This window comes from Thalia democratica, chromosome 4, assembly GCF_965202585.1.
Source record: "Thalia democratica chromosome 4, ktThaDemo2.hap1.1, whole genome shotgun sequence".
Taxonomy (NCBI): domain Eukaryota; kingdom Metazoa; phylum Chordata; class Thaliacea; order Salpida; family Salpidae; genus Thalia; species Thalia democratica.
The window spans coordinates 34,405,140-34,423,076 of NC_139168.1; the positions used below are offsets into that span (position 1 = coordinate 34,405,140).

The 17,937-nt window shown below is 26.8% G+C and overlaps 1 protein-coding gene across 3 annotated transcripts; it reads left to right on the forward strand.

Annotated features, from left to right (window-relative positions):
* Window positions 1–665: 665 nt before the first annotated feature.
* LOC145834550 (uncharacterized) lies at window positions 666–16,276 on the forward strand. Of its 3 annotated transcripts, none has more exons than XM_082941999.1 (16): window positions 666–797; window positions 2,475–2,672; window positions 2,811–2,988; window positions 8,810–8,949; window positions 9,218–9,315; window positions 9,562–9,747; window positions 9,969–10,025; window positions 10,232–10,322; window positions 10,866–10,960; window positions 11,551–11,619; window positions 11,753–12,051; window positions 12,264–12,525; window positions 14,461–14,592; window positions 14,970–15,137; window positions 15,745–15,795; window positions 15,972–16,276. In XM_082941999.1, the coding sequence occupies exons 1-16, from the start codon at window positions 681–683 to the stop codon at window positions 15,991–15,993; spliced, it is 2,163 nt and encodes a 720-aa protein (XP_082798125.1). In that variant the 5' UTR covers window positions 666–680; the 3' UTR covers window positions 15,994–16,276. The 3 variants fall into 3 exon arrangements, with proteins under 3 accessions (XP_082798125.1, XP_082798127.1, XP_082798126.1); XM_082942001.1 differs by having other exon boundaries at window positions 14,464–14,592; XM_082942000.1 differs by having other exon boundaries at window positions 10,235–10,322.
* The last annotated feature ends 1,661 nt before the right edge of the window (window positions 16,277–17,937 follow it).

A 17,937-nucleotide genomic window follows, 5' to 3' on the forward strand; every position in this document is an offset into this window, starting at 1 on the left:
AAACACAAACAACTATAACCTTAAAGTTTCTAATAAAATATACAATACTAATCACTAACACTTGATTCATTTTTTCAAATGAACATAACTTAAACTCAGTGATTATCAGCAAAGAATTAAGAGAATAAAAAAACGATTGTACCACTCAATTTGTATAATACTTATCATTTTTTAAAAATACAAAGTTTTATATAGTTGTATTTTTTAATTTAATAAATCTTAGATCTAATCTAAATTATAAGGTGTATTAAAAATACATATAAATTCAAAATTCAAAGATATATTTAAGACTTAAGTTTAAATATATTGGTAATTTCTTAGTGTAAATTGAGTTTCAAGAAAAAAAAAATCATGAAGTTTTATTTACTTGAGATAGATATCTAAAACCAACAATAATTAGATTTTTTTTTTTATAACCTGTTGTTCACTTTTTTTGAAGCATCCCATTTAGTTCTGTTTTTTCGTAGCAATTTATTTTTAAACTTTGCTTTTAAGTAGAAAATACAGTTTGTATAATTTTTGGAATACAAAATTTTGTTGTAAATATTCTGCATACTTGCAGCAAAATCTATTTAATGTTTGAATTTATATAGTTAAAAGTATCTTATAAAGATATTAACTAATGTTACATTTTTATAATACTCATTAATACTTTAATAATTTATAGACTGTAAGTTAGAATGGCAACTTGTTGCAACCATAATGATGCTGTTGAAAAAAAATTCAAAAACACTGAGTTTACTTTTATTACTCATGTTTGGGCCTGTGATCATGATTCTACAGAATGGAATTTAGAAGTTAGTTAAATTTGTTTGGATATGTTTTTAGTTTATGTGAATTTTACAAAAAAACATTTTACTAACAAATGTATTATAGTGTTATCGTAAAAACAATAACTAAGTTTGTAAAACTACTTATTCTTAATATCATTTTTTAGTCTTGTTTATTCTAAATTAGATCTGTACAATTTTCTTATATAGTCCACTTTTTTGTATGTTTTGTATTGATTTTGTGAAACTTATTAGATCTATCTCACTAATATATTCTAGTTAAAGATATTTTAGCTGTATTCTGTATATAAAAATGAAATATAATTTTGTAAACATTATAAAATCTTCAACAGTAATTATTTTCTTTAACCAATCTGTAAGTTTTTTTGTTAGCATTTTAAAATGGTTTACTCTTAAGTTTGTAGTTTAGAAATTAGATTTTTTTTTCTTAAAATTGAAAACCTTGAATTTGAGAAAGTAAAAATACGTTGTATTGTAAACAAAAATCACTAAAAGTTTTAACATTTTTTCATGTAAAATAATTGATAATTGATTAGATCTGAAAAATATAAAGAATACAAAAAATATATATCATTTAGAAATTTTATTTTTGTAAAACACATTTAATGTAGCATTACAATTTTATTTTAATAAGTTTTATACTATTTAGTACAGTTTTTTACCTTAAACTTAATATTTTACTAAAAATAGACTAAAAAACTTGTTTTTACTTTTAAAAACATAGAATAAATTTATAAAACCTGGAAAACAATCAAAAAACTTTTGGCAACCTTGTACATCAATCATCAATAGTATAAAAACAAGGTATTTATATTAAAGCTGCTATAGGTTTTTCTAAAGAGGTAACAAATGCACACTGGGCTGGCAAGCAATAATTGACTTTTTCGATGGCTAAAAAATAAACAAAGAGCTATACATTGATAATTAGAAACACAATTATATTAAGTTATTTGTAATAATTACAAACAATATATTAGTTATTTGAAAACTCAAAAAAATTGAATACTTTTTTTTTAAGTAGAACAATTTTCAGAAGTACTGAGGGTGAATCACCTATAATTTTCTAAAGAAAATCAACTTTTTTTTTGTTTCAGACTGAAGCAAACCTACTTAAAAAAATTAATAGAGTTTTTCAATTAAGGGACAGAACTTTATCTAATGTTTTTGTTAGCAATATAAAAAAAAAGCTGTTGTGTAATTTTGTAGAATTCTTTTTACAAAACTTAATATATCTCATTATTATTTCTTTAAATTACAATAAGAAAGTATATTTTTAAACATTCTTTATAAATCACAATGTTAATTTATCTAAAAAAACTGATTTGACCATTCCCCATCTTCTTCACTAAATCTACTACTTAATAAGTATAAATACAATAATACCAAATAATTTATTTGAAACAGGTAATGTAAGAAATGTTTAATTATAATTTATTTCCATTTAAGTTAAGTTTTTTTTTTATTTAGATGTAAGCAATATAGTTTTTAGTTGTGAAAGAAAAAAATATTTTTGTTCTTATATATAAATATTGATTTGTTTTATCTAAAATTTAAATAAGTAAATTTTAAAATCTGTAAGTTTAGTATAAAGGTGTAGTTTTATATCTGATAGTTATATTAATTTTCATTTTAAGAAAACTACAATAAAATTTATGCTTATAACTAAAAAAATTATTTTTTTAGGTATTTCTTATCCAAAACTCGAGCAGACTAAAACTCATGTACCCACAACAATTGGAAAACTATAAAGAGCCTTCTTTTACCATGGTTCATAGTGAAATTACATGTCATCTGTGCAGTGAGGATAAATTGTTCTGTTATGTAAGAAACAGAAGACTTTACACAAATCCAAATAGTGAAAAAATAGACTTTAAAAAACCTGTAAGTTGTTTTTCAAAAACAAGTAATTGAAACTTTTGATAAGTTTTTGATATGTTAACTATTTAATTGAAACTGTATTTTATGATTTTTAGTTAAACTAGTAGCAAGTAGAGAGTTACAAAAAAAATGTTTTGCCAGCCTGGAGCCAAGAAATTAATGGACACATTGAACAAGGGACTGGAATGGAATCATGAAAAAAGTGTAATAATCAGTACAATCCATCAACTGTTGCACGTTGATCAATTCCGAGTTGATAAAATCTCAAATCAAGTCCACCTGGATTTTGAAATGGTAGTTGTCAGCAAAAATTCAAAAGGTTTGTAACTAGTCTGTTTTTTGTGGATTAAGCTTTGTTTTTAACTTTTAACATTTAGAATGTTTTTTATTTCGAATTATGCTGCCTAAGTAGGGGTAGGGAGTACTTGGGTGATGTTTGCTGAACTCATGAGGAGATATGATTTGGATGTTTTTTTGCTTCATTAAGAAAAATCTATTAAAAAAAAATTGCTGCCCAAAAAACTAATTTCAACCCCAGAAATCACATATTTTACAATTTTTCGACTTAAACAGTAATAAATGCACTTATACATGTCCTATACTTATAATTTATATCTTAACTTAGAGGCATAAATTAAAGACATTTCAACTGCTTTTGATGTATTATGAAATCATTATTACACAGTTTATGCAAGTTTTACTTACCAAAGTAAAATTGTACTTTTTTCTAATATAAAAAGCAATTTCTTCTGCTGTTTTTACTTTTTTTTTTTTTTTTTTTTATGTAAAATGAGTGGAGTCAGCTAGCCAGAAATATGTTACTGAGGTAATGTCATTTCAATTGCATATTGATAAAGATATAAAGAACATTTTAAATCACTTTCCGTTGTTAGAAATTATGATTATTAAGAGCACCTGGAGCACCTGTCTTAGAGTAAAAGATCTAGACTTATATATCATAGAAACTGCATTTAAATTTACTAAAATTACTTTAATTTTGTTTTTTAAATATAAAGAGTTTATGCTTAATTAAATAATAATTGTTTATCTGTATTAAGTTTTTTTAGCTTTAAGTTTTAGTATTGTTTTCACATTACTATTAGTTTAAGTTTATTAAGTATTATACATTTTAATTAATTAGAACTTAATTTGTTAGTTTGTTTAAACGTTTTAATTATCTCTAATTTCGAAGCTTTGTATTAAATCCTTTTTAGTTATAAACTCATAGCAGTTTATTATTATTGTGTTTACTTGTATAAATGCTATTTACAAGACTAAGCACTTAGCAAGGTATTAACTTTTATCTATATAGTATACAAAAGTTTATACCTTGCTAAGAGCTATATTATACGGGAACGGGTCTTAATTGCACGAGGGGACTAAATTGCACGAGAACAAAAGTGCACAAAATTGCACAAAGCCTAATTTGCACAAGGGCACTGAATTGCACAAGAGAACAAAATTGCACGAAGACGATTTTGCACCAAGGGTCAATTTTGCACGAGTTGCATTTTTGAACAAGAGTAAAAACTACAGAAAAAAATTAAAATAAAACAGAAAATAAACTTAGAGATAATTTAATAAAAATAAAAAAAGGTTATTGACCGAGGGTAAGGTTAGGGGTAACAATGATAGTTGAAATTAAAAAGTAACTAATAAAACTTATTAAAAAAAAATATTAATTAAATTTAAAAAAAACTACCGACCGAGGATAAGGGTTAGGGGTAACCGTGCAAGTAAAAATAAAAAAAAAAAAACTTACCGACTGTTAGTAAGGGTTAGGGGTAACAGTGATAATGTAAAAAATTAATAATATTTAATAAATTAAAAAATAAATTAGAAAAAATTTAACCTCTAAATCTAACGTTAAAAGTGACTCTTTGTGCAAAATTATCTTCGTGCAATTTTATCCCCTCCTGCAAAAGTATCTTTGTGCACTCGTGCAAATTTGACAGATACCCATATTATACACATAGTAAAATTCTATTAAATTTAAGATGTGGTTTACTCTTTTGTTAAAATAGTAACATATTTTTTCTAGGGACACCCTTTTTTTCTTTGATTTCTCTCGGAATTGCTCCAAGTGCACTTTTTTAAAGTAATTAATTACTACTACTAACAAGTTTTGTTTAACTTTGGTTTTTGATATAACATATCCTTCACAAAATGCTTGGGTCCAATGTAAATTGAAGGCTTTTGAATATGCAGAAACAAAGTCTTGCATCTTTTTCGATTTTGGCGTACAACAAATACTAAAGATATTATTAGCAAAGTAAACCAAAGCGTTTGGTGAAGGATATGTTATATCAAAAACCAAAGTAAAACGAAACTTGTTAGAAGTAGTAGTAATTTATTACTTTTAAAAAGTGCATTTGGAGCAATTCCGAGAGAAAAAAAAAGGTGTCTCAAGAAAAAATATGATACTATTGTAACAAAACAAAAGAGTAAATCACATCTACTATCTACTCAGACTTTTTATAATACTTTTCTACTATGAATATGCTTTAGGTTAAAGTTTTTTTATAAATTAATAATAAATTAGATAATAGTTAATATCAACTCAATACCCAGTAAAATGGAATTTTAATATGTGTATAGTATAGCTCTTAGCAAGGTATAAACTTTTGTATACTATATAGATAAAAGTTAATACCTTGCTAAGTGCTTAGTCTTGTAAATAGCATTTATACAAGTAAACACAATAATAATAAACTGCTATGAGTTTATAACTAAAAAGGATTTAATACAAAGCTTCGAAATTAGAGATAATTAAAACGTTTAAACAAACTAACAAATTAAGTTCTAATTAATTAAAATGTATAATACTTAATAAACTTAAACTAATAGTAATGTGAAAACAATACTAAAACTTATAGCTAAAAAAAATCTTTATATTTAAAAAACAAAAAACTAATTTATTAAATTTACATACAGTTTCTCTATATATAGGTCTAGATCTTTTACTCTTAGACAGGTGCTCTTAATAATCATAATTTCTAACGATGGAAAGTGATTTAAAATGTACTTAACATCTATATCAACATGCAATTGAAATGACATTACATCAGTAACATATTTCTGGCTAGCTGACTCCACTCATTTTACATTCAAAATATAAAAAAACTAAAAGTAAAAACAGCAGAAGAATTTGCTTTTTATATTAGAAAAAAAGTACGATTTTACTTCGGTAATTAAAACTTGCATAATTGTGTAATAATGATGTCATAATACATCAAAAGCAGTTGAAATGTCTTTAATTTATGCTTATAACTATAAGCTTTCATTTAGGATATAAATTATAAGTCTAGGGCATGTATAAGTAATTCTATTGCTGTTTAAGTCGAAAAATTGTAAAACATGTGATTTGTTGGGTTGAAGTTAGTTTTTTTGGGCAGTGGCTGTTTTTTAGATTCTTCTTAATGAAGCAAAAACACATCCAAATCATATCTCCTCATATGAATTTTATAATATGACTAAAAAAATGTGCTGTACTCCCTACCCCTAGCCTAAGCTGCTATATTTTTGTTTGTTTCGATCAAGAGTATTCTGTAATATTAATAGTTTCAAATGAAACTTTTCGTCTTTTTACTGTTTTTTAAATGTCAGCTACTACTTTATGTTACTTTTAAAGAGCAAAATTATGTTAGTAAGCAGGGTTGCCACATGGTCAGGAAATCAGGAAAAACTAAAAAAATGACAAAAGTCAGGAAAAAATGGGGGTTTTTGAAAAAAAGTCAGGAATATTCAGGAAATTTGACAAAATTATAAAAAAAAGTCAGATTATGTCACATTAATTTACAATATTCCTTATTTTCCAAAGCCTTCAAATAGTAAAAAATTAGTTAAAAATCCTTTTAAGTCAGACTAAAATCGCAAAATTATCCTAGAAATTTACAAAATTATTTAATTTCCAATGCCTTTATCTGGTATAAATTAATAAAATATCCTTTGTAAAACTGCAAATTTTTTCTAATATTAAACAACTACCCTACTTGAACAAGCAGTTTTTTTATGCTCTTTAGTATTGATTATCTGTGGCAAAAACACTTCCATAGTGAAACTGTGATATATACACAAAAACTTTCTTGCGTTTCTTTAATTATGTGATTTCTCATGCAGCCTTTTTTGACATTGTACCAGAGTACCCAGCCTGTTGTTGCCTTTATGCATGAAAACATTTCGTGATTGGTAATCAAATTGCTGTGCATCATTACGAAAGACGTGATAGTTACAAACCTCAGCTTAACCAGTTATTCAAGGTTGAATTAAATGATCAAGCTTCCCTAAAACCTGCTCTTGATCTTGGTTATGCTGTAACCAATTTGCTTGCAAATTTGAGGAAAAAAGACCTAGTTGAGGAACAAAAGGTCTTAAATTCAACAAAGAATATAGATTATTTGGTACAAAAGCGGCTGAAAATCTCCGGAGCAGAATGGCTACAGTATTGGAAGTACATTTGTAAAAAATATGTCATGCCTAAATCTGCATAGCCTTGAAAAAAATAGGAGTCACAATTGTTGTTAAGCGTTTTTCCAACATTGTTCACTCCTTAACATAGTAAAAAATGTGCTCCAACTCTGAAGGTGATACTAGCATTGAACAACTTAGAACTTAGGTAAATTTTCCAATAATTTTCCAAGAGCTTCAAGCAAAAGGAACATTGTTTGGATCAGTTCTATTTTGAAACATTAAAATTTCCTGCCAAATCTTCTCTCGTAAAGTTTTTGCAACCATTATTTGTGTTGCACAATGACCAGGCTGAGGTCGAGCTAGATTAAGTATTAAAAAAGCTCTGCTTGAAAACAGTATGAAATGAGAAACTATTACATCCAGAATAAGAGTTAAAGATTATATGTATGCATTCAAACTAGAACTTTATCAAGTTAGAAAATACAAGTATTTTGCTGATAGAGCTTTTTATTGCAAATACATCAATCATACACAGATGGTTCAAATGATGTAATGGAAGTTAGATGATTGAATTCATCAAAAAACTGTTGTTTTAACCTGTATAAAAATAAGATTGGAAGATTTATATAGTTTCAAGTGTTTGACTATCTATTTTAGAATAAGTTTAACTTAAGAATTTAGATTTAGAAAAGTCAGGAAAATTTTAATTAAAAGTCAGCAAAGGTCAGGAAGTTTTTCTCAGCTTGATCTGTGGCAACCATAAGTAAGCTTTTTCAACTATTTTTTTAGAATTATGCGTTGTTTGCTTTGTCTCAGCAGTCACCTTTGAAATTAAGTAAAATCTGTGCATACATATATATATCCAAGAAAATTGCTTTGTACTTAAGTATGCTATATTTAAAAATTTTATAACTAAAATTCTTGCATTTTAAATTTTTAGCTTTTAGAAAAAAAAATAAATAAGTTGATTATTTTAAAGATAACATAAACTCAAAAAAAAATAATTTCAAGTTTTTCTATAAATTTTTATTTTTAGATAGATGTTCATATATAATACAGAATTTACAGAAGTTTTAACTTGTCAGTTACATTTATAATTTTTTATTATTATTATGATTTCAAAACATAGGTTTTATTAGGTGCAAAAAAAAATATTTTTTTCCATGCAGTTTAAACTTTTTGAAATAAATACCACCAATATATTTATTGTATATATAGTACTGTTAAACCCGAAATTTATTGATAATTATTAGTATATAGTTTTGCATGAAATTTGATGCAAAATGACTTTTAGAAAAGTAGTTTTTTTTTTGAAATACTAATGAGGTCACTTTTATTAAATAAGTTAAAGAAAAGCTTCTAGGTAATAAGACTATTTATGTTAAATCTATGCTAAGACCTTCAAAAAATATTAAAAAGGGTAGTAGAAAATTGGGCAAAAAATTTTGCATGTTTAAACGAGATAAACATGTAAAATAATACTGCGGTATCTTTAAAATAATTCTCATTTTTTTAAAGTACATTTTATTTCTTAAGTTTAAGTTTCACTGAACAAAAACTTGTACTTTATTTTTATTTAAATTTGTGGAAAACCTGGAACAAGCTTAAAAAAGCCACTCTATTAAGTTTTTACTTTAACAAAATAGTGTAACTTCATAATGGTAATGAGTTCCATAACATCTTTATTTTTATAAAAAGAAACATTATAGTTCAAAATACCTGTATTACAGGAGAGTTTAAAACAGTTCTAATGGATCATATCAACAAAACGTTTAATCCAATAGCTCTAATAGACTTTCATTTGAAACAAGCAATATCTAGGTTCGGGTACCAAAACAACCTCCGAAGGCCTATAAAAATTTTCTATAAGGTATGTTTCATTTTAATTTTTAGAGCGCTCTAAGTGTTCATTATGTTATATTCGTTGTGATTTTAAGTTATTAATTAACTTTTAATTCTCTTTTTATTTATCTAAAAAAAATAGATCACGATCAGAAGGACATTTCTAAAAGACAGTTTTAAATATGGCTTAATAATGTTAATAATCTTTTTAACTATAATGTTAAAGTTTTAACAAATTTTAAGTTGATTTTCATCCTACTTTAGGCCTTAAAAGTAATAACAGTATTAAATAAAAGGACAATCAAAACCAAGAAGTAGACTGGGTTAAAACTGAAGCATTTGACACGCGACCGTCTAAAAAAGAAAATTCCGATGGTGATGACCTCTATCACTGGTATATGCTTTCTTTATTTACTGTTTTATCAATGTTCGCACAAATGTCAAAAGCAAAACAGTTTTCACCGTTGAAATTTATTTAGAGCTTTTTAGATAAGCACGATAACACTTTTTTGAATTATAACCAAATTAAATATTAAATAAAAGTAATAAGAAAGTTATGATACTTTTCTAACAGTATTAAAGTTTGAAAAATGTAGTAGTAATGATAAATTGTCACTTTAAAAAAGCAAAATTTTCGAAGCGTGAAGAAGCTGTCGATGCACGGTCACAAGATGGAGAAGTACAAGTACCACGCCTCCAGCGTGGAAGTGCAGGTGAACCAGGAGAAGGTGCCCACCAGCATGTCCCAGTTCTTCAACAAGGTCATCATGAGCGACAACATGCCCAGCGACATAAAGGGGTTCGCGCACATGATGGCAGCTGACAAGTTTGTAGTTTGTTTTTGTGCTTGTAAACATTAAAGAGTTAGTCCGTTTTATGAAAACTTGTCGTTATGTTTGGGTTTTTCTGCTAGTGTTTTAAAAAAAAAATTAGTAAGAATTTTGGACGGTTTGAAAAATGTTTAGCATATAAAACTACTGTGTTTTAAAATATTTTGTGGAAATAGTTCATACAAGTTTTTTTTAATACTTTTTGTGCAATTTGCAGCAACAAGGACATAGCGGACGAGCTCATCAAGTATTTCAATATTCTCAAGGACGATGAGTGAGTTTTTTATTTTAAACTGAAGTTAGTTTTTGTCATTGAAAAGGTTAGGTCTGTAGAGGTGTGTGAATTTTATCAATTTATATTGAATTATAATTTTAAGTTTTAATCTACAACAATTTTTTTGGTATTTTATTCCTACAAACCTTTTTAGATCTTTGATGATTTAAGAAACTTTTTATTAGTATATTATTTATTATTTTCAGCAGTGATGAAATTTCTTCGAGCAGTAACGCCAACAATAACAACGCCCAGCATTCAAAGAAAAAGAATTCTAAAATTAAAATTGATAAAAAAGTTAGTTTGAAGCACTTGAATATAATTGGTCTAATAATTTTTTTAAATTAAGATTTTAACGATTCCTACAATTTATATTTCTTTTGTGATTTCTCTTCAAAAACTAGACATAGTCTTATGTTTTTTATTTTGTTTTATTTATTTTAGAAACAGCCTATTAGCACTTTAATAGCTTTAATTTAGTCTTGTTTGACGTTTTATTGTGGTCTAATTCTAAATCAATAAGCTATATTACTACTAGTTATATATTTTAAAACAATCACTGTCATAAAATGTACCTGTAAAAGATTAGTGAAAAGTTAAAAACTTGTTATATGTTTTTTTTTTTTCATTTTGTTTCAAATCTATGAAAAGTAGTGTTTACATCGGGTATTACAACTAAAATACTGACATAATTCTCTGTATTGAGTTATACTAAATTATAATATATTTTTTAACTATTTAAATAAATTTAAATGCTAAACTAAAGTAATATTTTCATAGCATCCATTAATAGATGTAGATGATATATTTTTTTATTGAAAAGTTAAAAATAAACAACAGATAGTAATGGACGGGGGTGATGGAATATTTGATAATGTCACAATAAAATTATCCGAAGGAAAAATGGCTCTTGATTCGAATTCTAATTCGGATCTGTAAGTTTAATATAGGATATTTTCTTCATTTTTTTAATATTCATGTACTATTAACAGGGTTGCCACTTTACCTGAAAATACCTGGAATTTGACAATTTAGGTAAAAAATACCTGGAATTGGAGAATTTTTGAAAAAAACCTGGAATTTTTAACAATTTTTACATGTTCATTAGTAAAATTTCTATTTGACACAAAATATCTACTATATAGGTAAAAACTTTTTGTCACCATCAAAAATTTTTTATTAAAAAACACATTTAAAGTAGCTTTACAGTGTCTTTTCAATGTTTTATACTATAAAACACAGTTTCTTACCTAAAACTTAACTTTAAACTAAAAACATATCCAAAAATGTGTACTTTTAAAAACCTGGAAGATATTTGGAAAACCTAGAAAAACTTTTGAAAAAACGAGTGGCAATCCTGTATTAAGGGTCCCTTAAATATTTTCAGCATAGTTTTAAACTTTTTTTTTAATAGTTTTCTAACAAAAAATTAGTCACGGGACTTATGATTAATTTAGTAGATAATTAAATTTAGAAGTCACTATACTCAACTTGCCAAAGTTTAACTATTTTTAAACCATAACAGTCAAAAGCTAATTGAGCAAAAGTTTTTCGATGGTAAGTTTGTGAGTTCTGGAGACGGAAAGGATTGCAAGTTAGTATTTGTAGTTTTGTATACAAAAAGCACACTTAGTATGTTTGATATAAAATATAACCAACAAACAAATACTAACGACTGTATAATAGGTCTTTTCACGTTATTGTTTATTTAACTGATTTTTTTTTAGAATGTTTTCCATGGCGGACCTGAACGAACGAAACATGGTTCTGAAGGCCAAGATAAACGGGAAACCGGTCAAGACCGACCACAAGCAAAACGGTGGTGGCAAGAAGGCGGACAAAAACTCGTTTTCCGCCGGCTCGGGAGGGGACAGCTTCCACCAGCAGATAATCATGGACAAGCTCACTCACGCCATCGCCGACAAAATAAAAAGCTCCGTGTCGGGCAACGGGTCGTCGAACGCCGGCGTTAAATCTTGCGGTTCGTCGGGCAGCAAAGTGCACGGTTCTTCCGCGAGCAAAAACTGTGAGCTGTTTTTTATTTTTTTTATAAAAAAATGTAACTAGAGTGTAAGCTGTATTTGAAAATGAAGTTTACAACAAATTCACGACTTAATTGTTTAAACTTACAGATTTAGTTAGTTGATTACTTTTGTTATTACTATATATTTTTTTTGCTTCGAGCTCTACTAACATCGACTTCAATATCAAGTGTTTATAAAAGCGCCCTTCGCACAGACAACAAGAACGGGTTCGTGTCCAAGTCGGAGCTGCTGATAAAGAAGCTGTCGGACAAGATAGTGGCGAAGAAGATGGCGCAGGAGAAGCAGGACGGGGTGCTGGACGACCTCATATCCATGTACGACGGGCCGGCGGCGAAGGAGAACGGCAAGAAGGGGAAGCTGGGAGACCTGCTGAAGGCGAAGAAGCAGGCGGACGGGTGCAGGAAAAGTTCCGATGAAAACATCGTCAACGTCTCCATCAACTTTCACCACAAGGGGTAAGTTCTTGCGTTTGTTGACGCGATAATTATTTTATAAGATTTGAAATTTTTTAGGTATTTTAAAGTGTGATACATTCACAATTTTTTATAGTTAGCTTATGCTTGTAATATAGTATAGTATCTAAACTATTGATTGGAAAATATTTACGTAAATAAAGTTTTAAAGATTGGCCTATATTATGTATTATGAAATTAAAATTTATTTACACAGTGTTACAACAAAAAATAAATTTCAGATAATACAGCGTATCAGTAGTATCTGAAAAATAGTAACCCGATTAGAATAATTTAAAAATGTTTTTCTTTTTATAGTAACAAATAGTGGTAATTATTTTCATAGCTAGTAGGCCATTTTTCTTCTTTTGTATAGTAAACATAAATATTACAAAATAAATGAGATTTCTTTGTAAATAAAAATTGTTTTTTGTTTTAATACCAAAATTTAACGCATTTTTTGCTTAGTACAAAGAATGTTAGAATTATTATTTTAACCTTGTTTATATATTAAGTTTAAAATAGTACATTACGTGGCATTTTTCAAAGCTAAAAAAGTATTTAAAAATTTACTTAATTGTATACTATTTTTTCGAAAACACCATTTATTCAAAACCATGAGCTTAAGTTTGCTCGTAGACTCTAGATTTGAACTGAAAGTTTCAGTGCAGTTTTTACTCTGATTATCCATTTTAAAAACACTTCTCTAAGTACTAAAAATATTTTGCAGTAAGTAACTGCAGCAAAAATAGACAGTTTGTTTCTAAAAACTAGCTTTAGCATTCGCTTATAAACAAAAATATTAATTTTTGACAATATTTTAAGTAAACTTAAAATTAAAACAAGACTGCAACAATTTAAGCGAAGTAATACTGACAACTCAGGTCGTTTTTATTGTTTGTTACTTTAAGTTAAGTTTAGAAGGGTATAGAATTTTCTTATCTAAAAAAACTAAAAAGATCTTTAGTAGAATTTTTTTCAAAAAAGGATTGTATTAACCTTGTTTTTGAAGAAGGTTTAAAAAATAAACTTAGTTTTGTGTACAGTTAAAAGGGAACTTTGTAAATTTTTAAAACCAAACAGTGCTTACAACAAAACCAATTAGTCTAAACATATACTTATATCGTTTTTTTTTTTCTGTAAATTAATTATATTATTCTGAACAATTTACATAGCTTAGTAGTTATAGTAGATAATGTTTTTTAATTGTTTATCAAGATTTTTTGTTTATTTTGTCCACTTGTGTCTTATATCTATGAAAATCAATATAAATATAATATCATAAACTTTTTTATTACCTCAATGGTTACAAGCCAGTCTATATCCACAAAACACTGTTCTTGTGTGCTTTCGTTTTTAATAAAATGTATTATATGTACAGAGTGAAGTACTTTTAACCAAGTAATTTTTACTAATTCTATGGACATAAAAGTATCATTTTAACAATTTCAATATGTTGAAATTACCATTTAAAGTGAAATGACCAATTTTTTTGATAAGGTACACATAGAATAACTTTTGAAGCATACTTATTTGATTCTGTTGATAGTTGTATGTTAAACTAAATATAAACGAAAATCTTCTGTGTTATGGTTTATTTTGTAAGTTAGTTTCTTAAAACTATGGTACTTACATCTCGTACAAGCAGCAATTACCACTAAAGTATTAGGTTTTTATTAAATGCAGTTTTTATAAAGTTATTTTTACCAAAGCATACTTTTACTTGTTTAGTAGTATGATAGATGATCAAACTTTTACGGAGTTGATTTTGCAAATAATATTTTCATTACAGTTTTGAAAATTTAATTTCCATCTACTTTTTGAATCAAACTATTCTTTAAGAACTTCAAATTACTTGGTTTATTCAAAATCAAATTCAGTTTATGTACTGTATGTTAGAAACGCTCAACTAAAGTAACACAACAAATCCAACATTAGCAGCAAGAAAGTGGCGACGTTGGCGAGACCGCACGACTTGTTGGAGAGGAAGAAGTTGAGCTACCGACCCAACTTCTCGCATCAGCTCATGTTCGGTAGCAGGGGGGACGGCATCGAACTGCCCAGTGACAGGTTTGTTGTAAACTGGTATGAGTTTGTGGTGCTAAGCTTTGACTTACAGCCACAGTTTTAAATAAATTTCTGACCGTTAAAGTGTAAGTAGTTTAAAGGTATATTTTTTAATTTTTTTTATAATTGTCGTCAATAATGTTTTTAAAATTTAATTACCATAAGTTGATTCAAACACTTAACCCATTTTTTATTGTTTGTAAGTTTTTTTTTGGTTTCAAATTTAAATTAGTCAAGTTATTCTGAATAAAGCGAACTCTTGCTTTATTTCTACTACAAACTTTTTACGTATATTTCGTTTTTCGAAAATACAACAAAAACCTATAGTCTGTATCATCCGCTAGTTGGCAGTATTCTAACGTAAACTCAATAAACCGCAGGTCTGAATGGACGCCGGGCAGCAGGTTGTGCTCCCTGCCCGATTTCTGCTTGTCACTTTTGAACCAACTGCACGACAAGGAGGAGATGCTGCTGAAGTCCATCTGCTGCAACAGCAACGACGACGATTGCTACCCGGATACCGACACCGAATCAGAAGACTCGGACGGGTATTGAATTGTAATCATGATATAGTTTTGGGATTGCCACCAACTTTTCAGGATGACTCAGACTAATTTGAAATTCATAAAAAAAATCAGGCCTGCCCAGTTTTGTTTTTTTCTTTTGGAAAATTCAGGCTAGTTTTATGGCTTTAAACTTTTTTTTTATTAAGTCCTTTTTAATTATTTACGTACTATTAAGCATTTATAATTTATCTGTAGTAATTATTTTCTGTTTTTTGCTCTTTTTTTTTTATAAACTCAGGCAGACGCAGGTTTTTTCCTCAAAAAGTGGCACACTGTAGCTTTTGTAGATTCCCATTTAGTATTTTAAACAAAGATTTAGTTAAAGTAAAATTATAACTTAAATACTACATTGTTATAAATAGCTTTGTTGGTGGTTGAGTGATGTTTTTAAGTGTTTAGAATTTTTTAAAGATGTGATCATTCAATATGTTTGAAAACAAACTACATATTTTTCAGTTTAACATTTTAGCAAAATTATGTCTTCATTATATTTTGTTTTGAATCCTTGTGATAGTTATTATTATGTTTTAAGTATATGTAAAAACACTTAATTGGATGTAAAGTTTCTAATATAGAAATATGTAAACAGAACGCCAATACCTGACGATTCAGCCTACAAGAACTATGTTGAGTCTATGGCGTAAGTTTTTCTTTCATGTTTTTTTTTGCTGTAGAAAGTTTAAACACGATAGCTACAATACAAAGAGATAAACACTTGAGGTGTAAAATATTTTCTTTTTGTTTTTTGTACATGACTGTTTTGTGTTAAGGTGTGCAAAATTTAGATGTTTAGATAAATAAGTGTTTTTTTTGCAGAAAACAAAAAGGAAATAAATAAAGCTGCCAAGAATACAAGTTTTTGTTTTAGTTCGATAAGTTTTCTTAATTGTTCTATTTTTAGGAAATTAAATTGACTTTTTATATTAACTAATTTTATTAAAACTTGTTGTTATCTTGCGAAAATATTTAAATACCTTAGTTTTAATTGTTATAGTTTATATTAAGTTTAGTTTTAATCAAAAATATTCTTTCTGTTAGTTTATATTTCTATATAAAAAATTTTACATTAAACAATAAGAATATTGAAGCACTTAATTATATATAATGTAAAACACAGTAAACCCTATTTAAGCAAAAGCTACTAAAAAATTCATTTTTTAAAGCAATTTGTTTTTTTAAATCAAAGATTTTCGTTTTATTAACCAATTTTAAAACAAAGAACTATTTAGCAGAATGCTTTTATGTAATTTAAATTGTTTTAAAAATAGTACTGTGTGCACTAAAAGTTTAATCTAAAACTTGAATTTTTTTTTTTTGCATTTTTTAACTGTCGTAAAGTGAATAAACTTATAAAGATGTGAAAGTTTAACTTAAATGATTACTAATCAAAACAAAATGTTACATTTTTATCATTTAGATAATCTACTTAAACTTACTTTTGTTCTAAAATCTTGACTAAGAAAAGTTAAATTTTTTTAACCACCAACAAATTAAATTACATATGATTTCAGATAAATTATGTAAACAAATTATTTAAAAGGTTAAAAATTAAGAAGAAAAATAATAAAATCAACATAAGCTAAAAGCTTTTTTAATATTCGGAAAAAAAAATTAATTTCTATTACTAAAAAAATTAGTTCACCGCCACAATTTGTAAAGTTTTATATCTAGCAGTACTAATCTTGTAAATACTGGTTAATGCTTAACAATTACTATGATTTGTTTTTTAAACTCAGCTGTTTTAGATTTCTATGTTTTTTGTGCTACAAACAGTTATTTTTGTTTATGTGTCGGATTTCAGTGACACAACCTACACCTATTTTGTTTTTTAAGTTTCGAGTTTTTTTGTCATCCCAAACGCAGTCACGCTGCACAATAATGAGTCTATCAAATGTTATTATACGCTTTTTTTTTGTAAAAATAAGTTTATTTTTGCAAACAGAAATCTTAATACTTTATTCAAATAGTATAATTAAAAAACGGTTAAAACTATTTTTTAATGAATTGTCTATTGAACAACAAAAAAGCGCTCAATGGTCCTAGGACCTGGTATACGATAAAACAGTTCAGTTATCGAGTTGTACACCACTTCAGTACAGTTTAACGACTTTTCCAAGACATAAAACTATTTCAACAACTTTTTTTTAAGTCACTGTTAGTTTATTAATACAAAAATAGTTGATACTTGCTATTTATTGTCGTCAACAAAAATTTATAACTACTAAAAACTATTCTTAACTTTGTTACATTTATTGCTGAAAAAATGTAGTTAAGTTCATTAAAATAAGATTTTTTTAAATACTCAACATTAAACAACTTCTTAACATTCAGTTTTACATAATCTATAATATTAAGAAAACTTAATTACAGAAAAAAGTGCTTAACTTAAATATAATTTCAGATTCTGTTAACTTCAACAGTATTTTTAATTAAATTTGATTTAAATGGACGAGCTTAGCACAAATTAAAAGTTTAATGGTTGTATTGTATTAGTACCTTTTTAAATGAAATACCAAACTTTTTCTTAGTTTCGACTTCTAATCTTCTTTTACTTAGGAATATGTCGTGGTGAAAGAGGAAACTATTAAGCTATCAAAAATAAAGTTTGTTACACAAAAAAAGTACATTGCAAAAGTAATTTTGCAAAATGTGTCTTTTAAAATAAAAACAAGGAACTAAACTACTTTTATAAGATTTCAATATTTAAGTAACTATAATTTTATAAAAGGAAAAAAAACAATTAGTTAATAATATCTGATAATGTTGTTAACTTAAAATAATA

Excerpts from the sequence above, each read along its gene's own strand:
- LOC145834550 (XM_082941999.1), top strand. The coding sequence starts at position 681 with ATGGCAACTTGTTGCAACCATAATGATGCTGTTGAAAAAAAATTCAAA. Across the intron at positions 798-2,474 it reads CTACAGAATGGAATTTAGAA|GTATTTCTTATCCAAAACTC; the intron begins GTTAGTTAAATT and ends TTATTTTTTTAG. Across the intron at positions 9,748-9,968 it reads CACATGATGGCAGCTGACAA|CAACAAGGACATAGCGGACG; the intron begins GTTTGTAGTTTG and ends TGCAATTTGCAG.